Below are 13825 nucleotides of genomic sequence, written 5' to 3' on the forward strand. Positions count from 1 at the left end.
AGACCACTGAATGACAGATTTGCCTTGATATGCCTGGACCTTAAGAGTTTCCTGATATCAGGCTGCAGCAAGTGGGTTCTGGAGAAAACAACCTTTTCAATTGGTGCTTATTTTTAGGATTGCACATGCTTCAAACATGATTTAGAAGAAGGGCTTCAGAATGCATAAGCATGGCTCCTGTTTAAAAACCCTACAATTTATTTTTCAGGTTAACATGGAGGCATGTGGTTGCATAAAAGAGGGGCTGTACTTATGCTCCCATGAAGGACCCCTGGCGAAGCATTTTAAGCATATAGAGTCCTACTTATTTAGGGTAGCCTTTTATGTGTTTTTGAGCCCTTTAATTCATTTCTACTCTAATTTAGCTTTGCAACTATGGCATCTTGAGTCTTGATTTATTATTTTACCAGCTCTGTTGTGTTGTAAAGTATCAAGATCCTGGTGACTGATATAATTAACTTTTAGTCTTGATTCCTATCCCAAACTGTCAGGAAATCTATAAATGTATAGATAAATGTAATGTATAACTATTTAAAGCAAATATAGTATCTAGTGCACATAAGCTTTACAGCTATTGAATTGCTATCTTGCAATAATTTCTTTGAGACAACTGTGTGTATGTATTTCTGCTAATTATTGTTAGCTGACTTTTGCTTTTCATACATTTTTGGAAGCTTTAGTAAAACAAAAAAAAGTCTGACTTTTTTAAGCTTAACATTATTTGGAGGCATTCACACAATTGAAAGGGGGGAGGGAAACACAAGCGGAAACCAATTTTTAAGGCCAAAGAGCGAAATATAAATTGAGATGCATGAGGCATTTCCACCCCCTGCAAACCACTTTAGATAGGAGATTTGCTTAGTTATATTATATATATGCGTGAGAATGAAAGAGCACTCCTTGCATGTCAGTAGGGCCCTTGATGAGTGTGACACAACCACCTGTACCTGTGTGTTACGTTGCATTACAGAGAAACACAATGGCCACCAGATGGCACTACAGGAAAAGCTGAGCACATAGTATTGCAGAGGCCCTCTGAGCTACAGATGTCACCTACTCTTCAAAGCAGAAGTGAATAGAGGGAGGAACCGCAGATTATGCAACTATTGTGCCTTGATTTTTGTTGTTTTGTTATTATAATAGCTTATTGTTGTTGTATTGGGTCTGTTTGGGGGAGTGTAACCCCATCTAGAACTAGAGTTGGAAAATCAGTAGATCCACGGGGACTTAAAATCCACAGCCACTGGATCTTGCTAGAGTCTGTTTCTCAAATCTATGGAGATTGTCAATCAGCGGTTGTCTCAAAGGTGTTTTTTGTTTTTTTTCCAAAAGGCAACTGGACTTTCTGGACTTTAAAAAAACATTTCATTTCTTATCTGAACTGAAGCAGCTTTTTGGGTGAGAAGCAAAACGTTTTCAAAGGGGGGTGGGGGAAAGTCCAGTTGCCTTTTGGAAAAAGGCAACCTTTGGGATGCGTCTTTAGGATGCACCTCTAGGATGCTGTCTACTTCTCCCCATGCAAACCCATATAGCCTCCAGGCATAGAGTCAGACCTTTGACTTAAAGGCAGGGGGAGCCCTTGTAAACCAGTAAACATTTTGCTCTGAGGAAGACATGAAGTGAGCCAGATTATTTTGCTATTTGAGGAAAAATAAATCCTGCAGTGCACCCCTATTCTGGCAGTAAAATACATAATGATAACCAAATAATTAGCCATGTGTATTTTTTCCTATAATCATTAAAGCCAGACATTTGTTTAGAGCAAAACCTACTAGAATATTCCCGAGATACTGGGCTCAGTGGTGGGATTCAAAATAGTTTATTACCAGTTCTGTGGGCGTGGCTTGGTGGGCATGGCTTAGTGGGCGTGGCAGGGGAAGGTTACTGCAAACACCCCATTCCCTCCCCACCCCACGAACCTGCTTTCCAGCTCCGTTCTCCTGTTTTAGGGCAACAAAAGAAGACCCAGCCGATCAGCTGGGACTCGGGAGGCAGAGAATAGATGGGGGTGGGGCCAGTCAGAGGTGCTCTTTGTCGCTTCTCTGAACTACTCAAAATTTCCGCTACCGGTTCTCCAGAACCAGTTAGAACTTGCTGAATACCACCTCTGGCTGGGCTTCAGTCTCTTGGACCCAACCTCATTTTTCTTGGAGATAATCAAGAATCCTCTCTTTTGAAGTTCAATATGTGAATCTACTTCTTCTTACTTCTTCCTCCCCTGGATATTACCCATTGAAGGAAAACATGGTCACCTTTTCCCCATGTATCAATTACCTTCATTTTCTCAACTACTGTGTTTCCCCAAAAAGAAGACCCCCGTCTTATTTTCTTTTGGGCCCCAAAATAAGCACCAGGTTTTATTTTCTGGGGAAGTCTTGCCCGCTTACCTTAGGACCACTGCAGCCAGGCCTCCCATGCCCTGACACCTGTCACGCTGCTTCCCGATGTCGTCTGCAGCCGCTTGCAGCCATTTGCGGCCAGACGCCATATGGCATGTCATGCTAGTGCCACCGATCACAGAAGGATGCCGCGGGCTCGTGCCGGTGCCACCGTCATGGTAGGAGGCCACATTGCACATCGCACTGGGGCTACCACTGGCTGCAGGCCGTGTGGCACATCATGCCAGTGCTGTCACTCACGTCAGGAGGCCACACGGCACATTGTGCCATTGCGCAAGTGAGCATCATGCCGCCCCCCTGCACGGTGTACCCCATGGCATCCAGCCGCGAGTGACCACAGAACCAACCCAACCCTTGCCCTAGCTTGATTTTTACACATGCACCTCACCCCACCTCGTATAACCAGACGGTGGGATGGAGTGGGCAGGGTCTTAACTAGAGCTTATTGTTTGGATAGAGTTTATATTAGGCACACACATAAAAATCAAGCTAGGGCTTATTTTGGGGATAGGTTGTATTCTCGGGAAAACATGATATTTTGTCCCTGTTGGGTATAAAAGGACTAGTACGATGGGGAAGTAAGTAGGTAAGTATGCTGCATGCCCAGATTCTTTGCTTCATTTTGCTGTGCTTGCAAAAATCCACAGACTAATGATAAAGAGCCATGCTCTTTGTTTCAGCTTGCATAGTTTTTTTATTAGCCTCCCAGAGATTATTTCTGCCGTGAATAGGGAGTATTCCGACTTCCAATGAAGGTCATGAGCTCTCTAGGGAAATTTGAGGTGTATGTATATGTAATATCCCAGACATTTTATACATATATATGCTCAAATGCAAATCATCCACCATCCATCTAGTCTTCAAAAAACAAAAATCCCTTTTAAAATATATTAAATTACCATGTTGGGAATTATAGAAAAGCACACTTCATCCAATGAAATTTAATGATACACACATGCACACTAGGACACACTTTCTGGCTTTAGGCGTTGTGAGAAAAGTATTCTCCTACAAATCACAAAATTTTTATGAGATTATAAGAAAAGATCATTGGCTTTTTTTCTGCAATCTTATAAAAAGTCACTGAAATTTTCAGATTTGGCATTTTAAAAAATATGGAGACCAGGGCAGTGGTCATCCGAGTGTCATATTCCTTATCCATTCTATGTCATTGGGAAATCCAGCAGGCACTATATTTCTGGTAGATCAATTTAAGGATTTTGGAGCAGAATAATCTTTGAAAATCTGGAATTCCACTGGTGCCATATGCAATAATTTGGCTGATGTCATTCTAGGCAGCAAGAAAATCTGACAATAATTTGGTGCCAACTGCATTTCCAGGTGTAGTTCAAAGGGTTGGTTTTATCTGATGAGGAGTTATCAGAAGGGGTGCCTAGGCCAGAGGCCTTATTCCTTTGAAGTATTTTAAAATAGGTTAAATAGGGACAAAGCCTTCACAGCAATGGCCCCCTACCTTGCAGAACTCCCTATCCTTACATATCAGCCTGGAATTCTGATGGAAATTTTTTTTTTTTTGTGGTGCAAGTTATGTCCAAAGTTCATCATTGGTATCCTCCCTTAACTTTTCTTCATTGGTATTTTACATATGAGGCCGGGTTTTCCCCCCCTCTTCCATGACTCTACGTGAGAAATCCATGCAATGTTTCTTCCCTGAAGAGAATCCATAACATCCTATTGCAGTGGTGGCTAAACTTTTTGGGCTCCTGTGCCAAAAATTGTACGCGTGCCAGCACCCAGAAGGCAATGCGCGCCCGCCCCACACGGCCTACACATGCACACGCAATCTCCCACCACCACCGCCGCCCCCTTACCTGCACTGCTCCTCACAGCTGATTTTCGGCCAGTTTGAGGCCTGAAATCTAGCCCCTTTCGTCACTTCTGGGTTTTTCTTTTTTCTTTTTTGAAAAACAGGAAGTGACAAAACGGGGCTAGATTTTGGCCTACAAAGCTTGTAGAAGCCTGAAGAAGCCTTCCTCAAGCCTTTGGGAGGCTGAAAAAGGCCTCAAACAGGCCGAAAATCAGCTGTGAGGCATGCTTGTGCCTGCAGTTCACGTGTCAGCACCAATAGGTTCGCCATCAAGGTCCTATTGCATCCCAGAAATAGACCCAGACCACACAGAGAAGTAATTGTGACCAGTGCGGAAGTCTAGCGTGCACCAACTGCATGGATGATGTAACCAAGTTTAGGTCATGAAACATCTGCAAGCAAACAACCAAGCTGAGAGAGCAATAAGGACCCCACAATCTATCACATACTATGTTAAGTACAGAGATACCAAAGCTGCTACTTGAGAGTGCTATCTCTCTCTCTCTCTCTGCTTTTCATAAGTTTATTTTTTCCCCCTTCGGTATAAAAAATTGCAATCTGTTCCCATTTCTAGATGCTGCACTCACAGGAACTACGGTGGAGGAAGAGTGAACAGCACTTGAACCTAAGAAGTTGGTGCAAGAAAGGGAAGCCAAGCTCAGAATTTCCCTGACTCTCAGCCAGACTGGTGTTTCAAGATCTATTTTATTTGAAGGTTATATATTGATCCTGTTACTACCCAACAATCAGGAAAGGATGACTCTAAAATGGGAGTAGGGCAGTCCACTCAGAAAACTGCTTCCACAGAACTGCAGTCATCAGCTATTATCCCCCAGATGCTATTAGCTAATAGCTATCAACACTGTGCTATTGACCTGCAAATCTAATCTATCGGTTATTCCCAGCCAGCATGATGGAAAGTGGCTTTAGATGGATGTTAGACGCCAGAATATCTGGAGGGTGCTTGATTGTGAAAGGCAATCACAGAAGGAAAGGAAGGGAGAATTAAAATAATAATCAACAATGGGATTAAACTAAGTTTCAGTTCCAGAAAAGCTAAAAATTACTGGCACCTATACAAGGTCAATGCACAACCCCACATTTGGAAAAGCAAACAGCTAAATTTTCATAACGCTACTATGCTTTAACAGTTGGTCAAATTCTCTAGGTCCGTGATGGCAAACCTATGCCACATGTGCCGGAAGTGGCACACAGAGCCATCTCTCCAAGCACGCAAGCCGTCGCCCATTGCTCTTCTGGGTTCCGGCACACTGGCCAGCTGGTCTTCACGCACACCGGAGCGCTGGAAACCTGAAGAACAGCCACCTGGTGTGCATGCACGCGCCAGGCAGCTGCTCTTCCGGTTTCTGGCACACACATGCGCACCGGCCCCCAGAACTTCTGATTTTTGGCGCACAAGCATGCACAAAGACCAGCTGGCCATTGCGCATGCGCGCGCCGGAAACCAGAAGATCATCTTCCCGGTGCGCGCATGCACACAGGACGGCTGCTCTTCTGGTTTCTGGCACGTGCACACATGCGCTCCCATTTCAGCACTCAGTGCCAAAATGGTTCACCAACTCTGCTCTAGGTCAATATCTAAACAGCAACAAAGTTATGTGATACATAACCATATCCAGACAATATTGAGGGGTTTAAAAAGGAGAAAAGACTGAATAAAAGACAATAGCCTGTACTGAAAAGTAACCATTTATTAGAACTGATACAAGAAATATATGAAAGAGCGGAGATGAGGAATATGGGGTTATTTGTAACATGTCAAGTTGTACAACAAAGAGCTCGTTTTAAAAATTATTTTCACACTTTAAAAATCAGCATAACCTACTTTTAGTTTAGAATCAAAAGGCTTGGCTAAAATGTTACCCCCCTCACCCCAAGGAAGTCTAACACACATGCAGAGACACACCCGTTAGCCAAAAGTTCAACATTCTGTTGTGGAAGGCAGCATATATTGCTAGGCTGGGAAGAGGGGGAGTTGACACAACCACCTTTCTCTTTTTCCTCAGGAGTCTAATATTGATCATTGGGAACCTGAATATATTTGATTTCTGTAACCAGCACCAGGGGCATTAAACCTCCAAGGCCTTTTCACACATTCTGTGCGCATGATTGGGCTTGTGTTTTCACCTGGATCCAAATAGATCTTCCCGAATCTTCCAAACTGCTTTGTTGCAAGCAAAAGCCGCAACTGGACATACCGTTTGTGCAAATGATTCAAAGCGTTGCATGAAGAATTGTGGCATCCACCCAGAGGGAACAATTCATGCAGTCTTATCTGTCAGAGACACAGAGTTGGGTTCAAGCCATCAAAAAGCTCAATCAAAAAGCTCAATCAAAAGTAGAGCAGTTCCTTAAGCCAATTCTCTCTCATTTTTTCAGAAGGAAAGAAATCTGAATGTTTGCTTTTGAAGCAGCGGAGGGAGTTATTATCTCAGATGTCCCTTGCCCACTAGGAAACTTGCAGAGAAGTAGTTCTCAGTGGAAAGAAAGAGAGAAAGAGACAGAAAGAGACAGAAAGTGATGAGAGATAGAAAAAGGACTATGAGCCAAAACGGAACCAATTTTGTCATATGGTTAAATACCAAATTGAATTGCATAAATTATAGTTCTGGCAAAAATGATAGGTAGTAGGTCACGTGAAACAAAGAAAAGGCAGCAGTGGTATAGAGGTTCTGAGATAATTCAAATTGTGCTGGCTGGCTGATTTCTCTCCTCTTCCTCTTCCTGCTGGTGGGAGGAGACAAAAATCATTAGAGCCCATATAGCCGAGAAGATTTAAATGCCACCTGGGTAAAAAATTACATTGTTAATCAAAAATTAATGAGTGTAATTAACATAAAATTAATTCTCTTTGTATTTTAATCCACGCTTAGGTGACCGAGGATAACAATTCATGTTTGATAGCCACTTAAGTGTTGCATCAGAAAACTGTGCCTACATAATTGAAGTCTTATCATAAACTTAAATTCTGATAAATTCAGAGTAATCGGTTTAAAATGTGCAATTTAAACAGATACACAGAAAGCCAAGATTCAAACTTCCCAATGTATCATACGCATATACCCCGTTCCCACAACTTCCAAATACAAAACGCGAAAAAGCTGACATCAAAAAGCATTTTTTGCTGTTGAAACATTTAGACCAGGAGCCAAAATGTGAGGAGGTGGGATCAGTTTAGGAGCCACCTAAACGCAGCATGGTTTAGAAATCCTGTAAATTTAGAATCAGCTGGCTAGTTCTACTACACTAAGAAAGACAAACTTAACAGGATCTTCAGGTAAAGGATGAAATGTCCCCCCCCCCTTTTTTTTTAAATCTGGACATTCTTTGTTGATGGTTTAAAGAGCTCTCGCTTTTAAAAGAGCCTTTGAACAAGGTTACATCATATTACACAGAGGTCACATTGTGGAACTTACTAAAAGCTGTCACTTTACTTACATTTCTGCCAGTAGAGTATTTTAGCATTTCATCTGCAGTAGCAATTCTTCAAGTGTCAAGTTGCCCTATTTTTGCTTCATTTAAGTTTGACAAAGAACTCTAAGAACCTTCAGATATTCATCAAATTTGCCAAACGGTGAAAGGGTCCTGTGTGTGCTACTTTATATTAATGGTGCATCCAAAATAAATTTTTAAATTGTGTATTTGGGAGTGGAGGAAGGCAAAGATTGTATATTTTATTCTAATGATTCTCCCCACATGGCAACTAATCAGTTACATGCATGCATTCAACAGGCTGTATAAGAGTAAGCATTTAAAACACACGTACACTAGTCCATCTCAAGATCCTAGCAAATACCAGGAAGCAAATGCTACAGAGAACTGCCATTTCTTTTTTTTTTTTACTAACGGCATTGCTGCTACCAACTTTCTAAAATGCCCTTTTCTTTTTAGCCTGACACACAAATACTTGTAATCACAGAAGTCTTATTAACACTCTGTAAGAATTTCTATTAGCAGCCACTAGTGAAGAAGGTAGCTTTTAGGCTGGTACCTACAGGAGTAGGAAAGGTGCACTTCAAGGTATCTTCAGCTTCCTCTCCAATACATTTGAGAATAAAAATAAGGGCGAAATCAGTGAGGTAGCAGGACCTTAAAACCTAAAGGTTACCAGAGTCGATCCCTCAACATTTTGTGAAATGTCTCCCATTTAGTCTGCAATTCAACTTGATTTTGGCTCACCCAGTGAACTTAGCTGGTAAGAAGCAATGCCAGCCAAAATAGCTGAAAGACATGGGCTGGAAAGCCAATATCCTAATTAGTAACAGCAGAGACTTTCTCTATCTTAGACTTGATTTGACAAGATTGCAGCACAGAAAGGAATGGCAGGCTGTCAATCATCCACAGCACTTGCTCCAGATTCAATATTCCTTCTACACAGGTTTGCCCACTTTCACCACAGACAATGCAGAGATAAAAATACTGAGGCATGGGTGGAATCCCCAGGAGCGATTTAGAGCATCATCATACCAATGTAATAATGAGGACAAATTATGGCACCTCAGTGATAGCTGAAATTTGTTACAGGATGCTGTAAATCATGAGTGAGCATTGGCCAGTGCTTGAGGGGAAGAGAAAGAAACCATTATTAAAGGCATATAGCCTTTAAAAGGGAGGCAAGGGCTCTGAGGCAAAGTCTTCAACTTAATGGAGTCCGCCCATTACAGTTAAACCATGATGGTTGTAAATGAGGCCACTCACCTGACTAATCCAATTTTACATTTTTTTTATGCAGTGGTCTTTAAGAGAACTAAATCCAAAGTAAACAGTCATGTAACTGCAGGACTGCAAGCATGAATACAGGCCAGTTGCCAAGTGTCTGAAATGCAGCCACATGACAGCAAGGGGAAAGTGGCCATTGTAACTTTGGCTGCAAGTACCCTGGGTCAGTCTGTTGCATGTCATAAGTAGACTATCTGTATGTCACTCTTGCCCTCAGCATTGACTCTTCAGATGTTTGGCATTTTTTTTCCTGGCCTACTAAGCCCCCTCCTACCAGATCGCTGAGGACACCATTCCCCACCCCCACCCCCATAAGCTCAAGGAGTCAGCTTCCCATCTGCGCTAATAGGCCTAAAAAACTGGATATCAAGGGAAAATAAGGTATTGGTAGCAGTTTTTTTTTTAATTCTCACAGAAGAGACGTGTAGAAGGGAGCTTAAATTGCCAACATATTTCTTAGGGATAGGGTTCTAAAAATGCCACCTTTATCCCTGAACTTCACATGTATTTTTCAGCAGTCCTCATTCTAACACAGAGGAGATGGTGGTGTTCCTCTCCTCTCAACTCCTTCCAGATACTCATCTATTTCCTCATTCTTCCATCTCCATCCACTTTGGTTTACCATTGTTCTTCTTTTCAGTGTAATTCCCCTTTATTCCATTGCCGTTGTTTTTGTGGTTTGCTGGAAGAAAATGGCCTCTTATGAATGCATGCATGCTTTTGTTTGCAGGGTGGACTTGTATTACACAGAAATCATTTAATTTTACAAATGGGTACTTTGTTTTATAGGCCATTATTTTTGGTCATTAATTATTCAATTTATTTTTTTGTCATGGCCTTGTCCTTGTTAGGGGGTGGGTTCTATTCAATGAATGTGTCACACAAGTACATGTTTGTGCAATAAGGAAAACCTCCAGAACTGCTTTCTGCTGGAATTAGCAATTTTTAGGTAGTGAGGTAGAAAGCTGCACAAACTTGGATACTGTATTTGTTTTTCTCTGTTCTATTCTTGAAGGAGTTAGAAATCAGAATAGTCTTCCTTTCAAGAAGATCTGGAACACCCAGGGGCCTTTTGTGTTGCTTCAGGGAGATGCCTGTTAGTAAATTGTCTTTTATCCTTGATAGTAGCCATACAATACATAATCATTTGATCTCTCCAGCTATCAGATAGAAATTAGAGAATTCCAAGGGGAGTGGGGGCAGGATAAATAGTGTTCTGTGAAGCATAATGGATGAAGGAGATATTCTTCTCGTTTGAGAGTTCCCATGCAAAAATCAGAACCTGAGGCTCTTCTTGACTTAAAAAAACAACCCTCAAGTAAGCATTTATTCAGTGTGTAAGTGGTACAAATCACATGCAAACAAACTGAAATCCATATAGCTTCCCAAATCCTGTTTTGCAACTGCTGTCCTCTTCCAGCACAGGAATGAATGAAAACATCCCCTCACTGAAGAACTAATAGTCAAAAATTAAGTTCAGTGGGATTCAAGAGCAATAGCTGGCCATGAGCCAAATGCAGGCAGCTATGCTTCTGTCTATACATGACAGCTTTCAAGTGGAATCAGAAATACAAAGCTAATGTCCAATCTACAGTCTGAACTTTCACATATCTCGTTTAATATTGTTGAAAATGACTGACCAAATAAGGATTCTAGAAAAGAAACATATTTCTATTAATTTAGCAGCAGGGCATTTCTTTCAACAAAATCCCCTTCAAAGTAAATTCTTAAAGGGGTTACCCATCCCCATTCAGGAATCAAACAGTAAAAATCTATTCAGTTCCAACAGAATATGCTGAACAAAGCTATGGAGGCTGCATATTTTAAAGGCAAACCTGCCTCAAAACCACTGAAAGATGGACTGGTTGCAAAATAGATTCTTAAACTACATACATGGAATGATGTCATGATCCAAACAAATTAGAATACATGTTTCATAAATGTTTTCTCTTGATGTGGTTGACAGAAGTACACCTATCAATTGAACACAAGGAAATCCGTCAAAACAAAAATGCCACCAATTTTCTGATGCTGGGCATTTAGCAAGATATGGGGCTTAATCATATGAATCATTAGTTGTGTCACAGATGTAATTCACGTCATGCTACATCACACCATGCCCAGTTGCAATTCCTGACAGATTAGCAAGGTACAGAATACATAAATGGAAGGATGGCAACCTACTTCATCTGCTTGCTAAACAAAAGGAAAGAAATTCAACAATGCAGAAATGAAGTAAGTAGTGGTGGGATTTTCTGACCAAGCATGATTAGGAACATCTCTCCTCATTATATATATAAAAAATAATAGAACAGTATGAGTACTGCTAAGGCAGCAGAGACCAAAGAGCATGAATTCAGATTCTGAATTAATGTTAAGGACCAGTGTCCATTTTAAAGTAGCCTGCACCATTTCAGTAATGATCCAAGCTCCTATCAAATCTTACTAGTATGGAGGATGCTTCTATTGTGAGGTATCCAGAAATTCAGATACTGTAGTAGGAAACTGGCACTTTTAAAAGCTGATGCAGTCAAGTGAGTCTGCAGTGGTGGAACGTAACAATGAAATCCCTACCATGCTACACAATTCAGGCATTACATACGAAATAAAATATGCATGGACTTGGTCAGGAGAAAGGGCTCTGCCAAGAATCTTTGCTTTTTGTTGCCCTGTCCTGAAGCTGAAGAACAGGATGGAAAGCCACTGATGAAATAGCATTTGTTAATGGTCAACAATGTTAATGTGTGACCCTCCAGCTGTTCTGGAGCTGCAATTCCCATCCAGCATAACCAGTGATGAAGGATAATTGGATTTGTAGTCCATAATGTCCTTATTCTGTAACATGGTATTTTTGGCTAAATTGCTAATGTATTTTTATCTGTGAGATCTATTTCACTATGTATTTTAACTGTCAATTGTTCAGAATAAAAATGCCAGTCTAGGATTTTTGAATTTTCCAAGCTGTTCTAGTCATGCAGCCACAGATTACTATGCCCAGTTGGTAGTTTTCTCTGAAAAGTATACTTGGAAGTACATACTTATTCTGAAAATAACAGATTGACATACCAGGATGAAAGAGCACAGATATGGTGGGGAAGTCTCTAAAGAAATAACTGAGAGCCCAGAAAAAAGATTCCAAGTATGACACTATGTTTGGCTGATCTACTCACCTACATAACACAAAGGCCCCATTTGTGCAACATGAATGACCCAGTTCTCTTTAAGCCAATTGATTTACAAAGGCGCACTCAGGGCACATGACCCCGAATGACAGAGACGGTCATTCAGTGACACTATATTTAGTCCTCACTGGAAGCATCACTTTCTTACTTCGTGCTGTACCCTCCACTCCCCGAGGAAGTACATTTAAAATAGAGTTGCTACAATGCAATTAAAGTTGGTGTCAGTGCAGATTCATGGAATTACACATCCCAACAGTACGCTCACGTTTCAGATAGACACCTGGAGTGCAGTGAATGAAAAATCAAAAGGACTATAGAAATGGAATGCCCACAGGAAGAGTATTTTTATAGGGCTTCTCTAGGAGCACATTTTGATCACAGTTGTTAAAAAGAGGCTGTTAATTCTCTAGTAAGTAGTCTGCACAAGGGAGGGAGGGGGGGAAGACATTGCCAGGATAGGTTATAGGTCAATTAACTCAATTTTTTGGAGTGTACATGATTAATTAGATACCCTTATAATCTAACTAAACATGTCATGCAAATAGCACCAGTAATACGGGAGATAAGGAATGAAAGGAATAAGACGAGAAAGGACAGGTTCAAAAGAGGGATGCTATCCTTGCCAACTAATTTCTATTTGTTCTCCAAAAGGTACCTGGTCTGACCTGAAATTAGAAAATATGGGTGAAAATGGCTATCTAGCATCTTTGAATGCAATTCAAGCAACACATTAGCAATTTTGAAAGAAACTAGAAAAAGCCCTCTCCCTCCCTTCCCCAATATCTAGCTTGCTTGTTATTTGGGTGGTCTAAGACTCCAAAGCTTGTGCTAGATCAGTTGAGTCTGTCCTGAATTCAGGGAGCTCTTGCCATTTTTCAATCAGAAACAACGATGCTTAACAATTCTCTACATAGAACATGATGATGCAGAAATAAACAGCCAGGCAGGAAGTTAAGGCCTGGAGGCTCTGAGGGAGCTTTAAAAACAAGAACCATTATTGTTATTACGGTAATGATGAGGTGATAGAACACCACACTGCATGTCAATCTCCTGGAGGGAATCCAAACGTGACTCACACCATTTATGTTATGACTAAACCAACCAATATCAACATTTCTCCTGTCGAGCACAGTAATAAGCACATTTCCATGGATGCATTTGGGCAGAGGGAAAGGGAGGGCGGATATGTACAATTATGGATGGACAGAGAACCCCCAGCCACTTTAGCTTTTCACTGCTTCCCGTTCTTTGTTTTCAGCATCTTCTGGGTATGCATGCCAGGTCAGTCTCTCTTCATAAAATGCTATCACAATTTGAGGGCACTTCACATTGGCTTCTTTTGCTAGAACCAGATCAGCCTCATCTGTGTCTTTCCTAAAGAGAGAAACAGAAAGCAACAAAAGGAGCACTGGTCACTAACTGACTAAGCAAAAACATTCCATCCAACAGGTGGTACAATAAAAATAAACAAGGCTTTAGGTACCTATTTTATAATGGAAAAGAATAACAAAACAGCATCACTAGAAAACCACCAGTAGCACCACCAGGAAGCGGGTGTCTGAACTGCCAATTAACTTGGGATTATGAAGGGAGGCAGGTATTGCAAGGTTTTTGATACTCATTGATTTATGAATTTTAGTTACATTTACTGCATATCATATAATATTTTATGTTTC

General features: G+C 41.1%; 1 protein-coding gene across 7 annotated transcripts in view; it reads right to left on the reverse strand.

Annotated features, from left to right (window-relative positions):
- Positions 1–9744: 9744 nt before the first annotated feature.
- Positions 9745–13825, reverse strand: part of CBX5 (chromobox 5) — a 44413-nt gene continuing 40332 nt past the window's right edge. For all 7 annotated transcript variants that reach the window (XM_087956410.1, XM_087956411.1, XM_026677267.2 and 4 more), the window contains one exon: positions 9745–13523. In XM_087956410.1, coding sequence (XP_087812536.1) covers positions 13373–13523 — 151 coding nt within the window. In that variant the 3' untranslated portion in view covers positions 9745–13372. The remainder of the gene's footprint in view (positions 13524–13825) is intronic.

Source organism: Notechis scutatus, chromosome 2 (assembly GCF_049901735.1).
Source record: "Notechis scutatus isolate UNSWTSFEM ecotype Mainland chromosome 2, rNotScu1.2, whole genome shotgun sequence".
Taxonomy (NCBI): Eukaryota; Metazoa; Chordata; class Lepidosauria; order Squamata; family Elapidae; genus Notechis; species Notechis scutatus.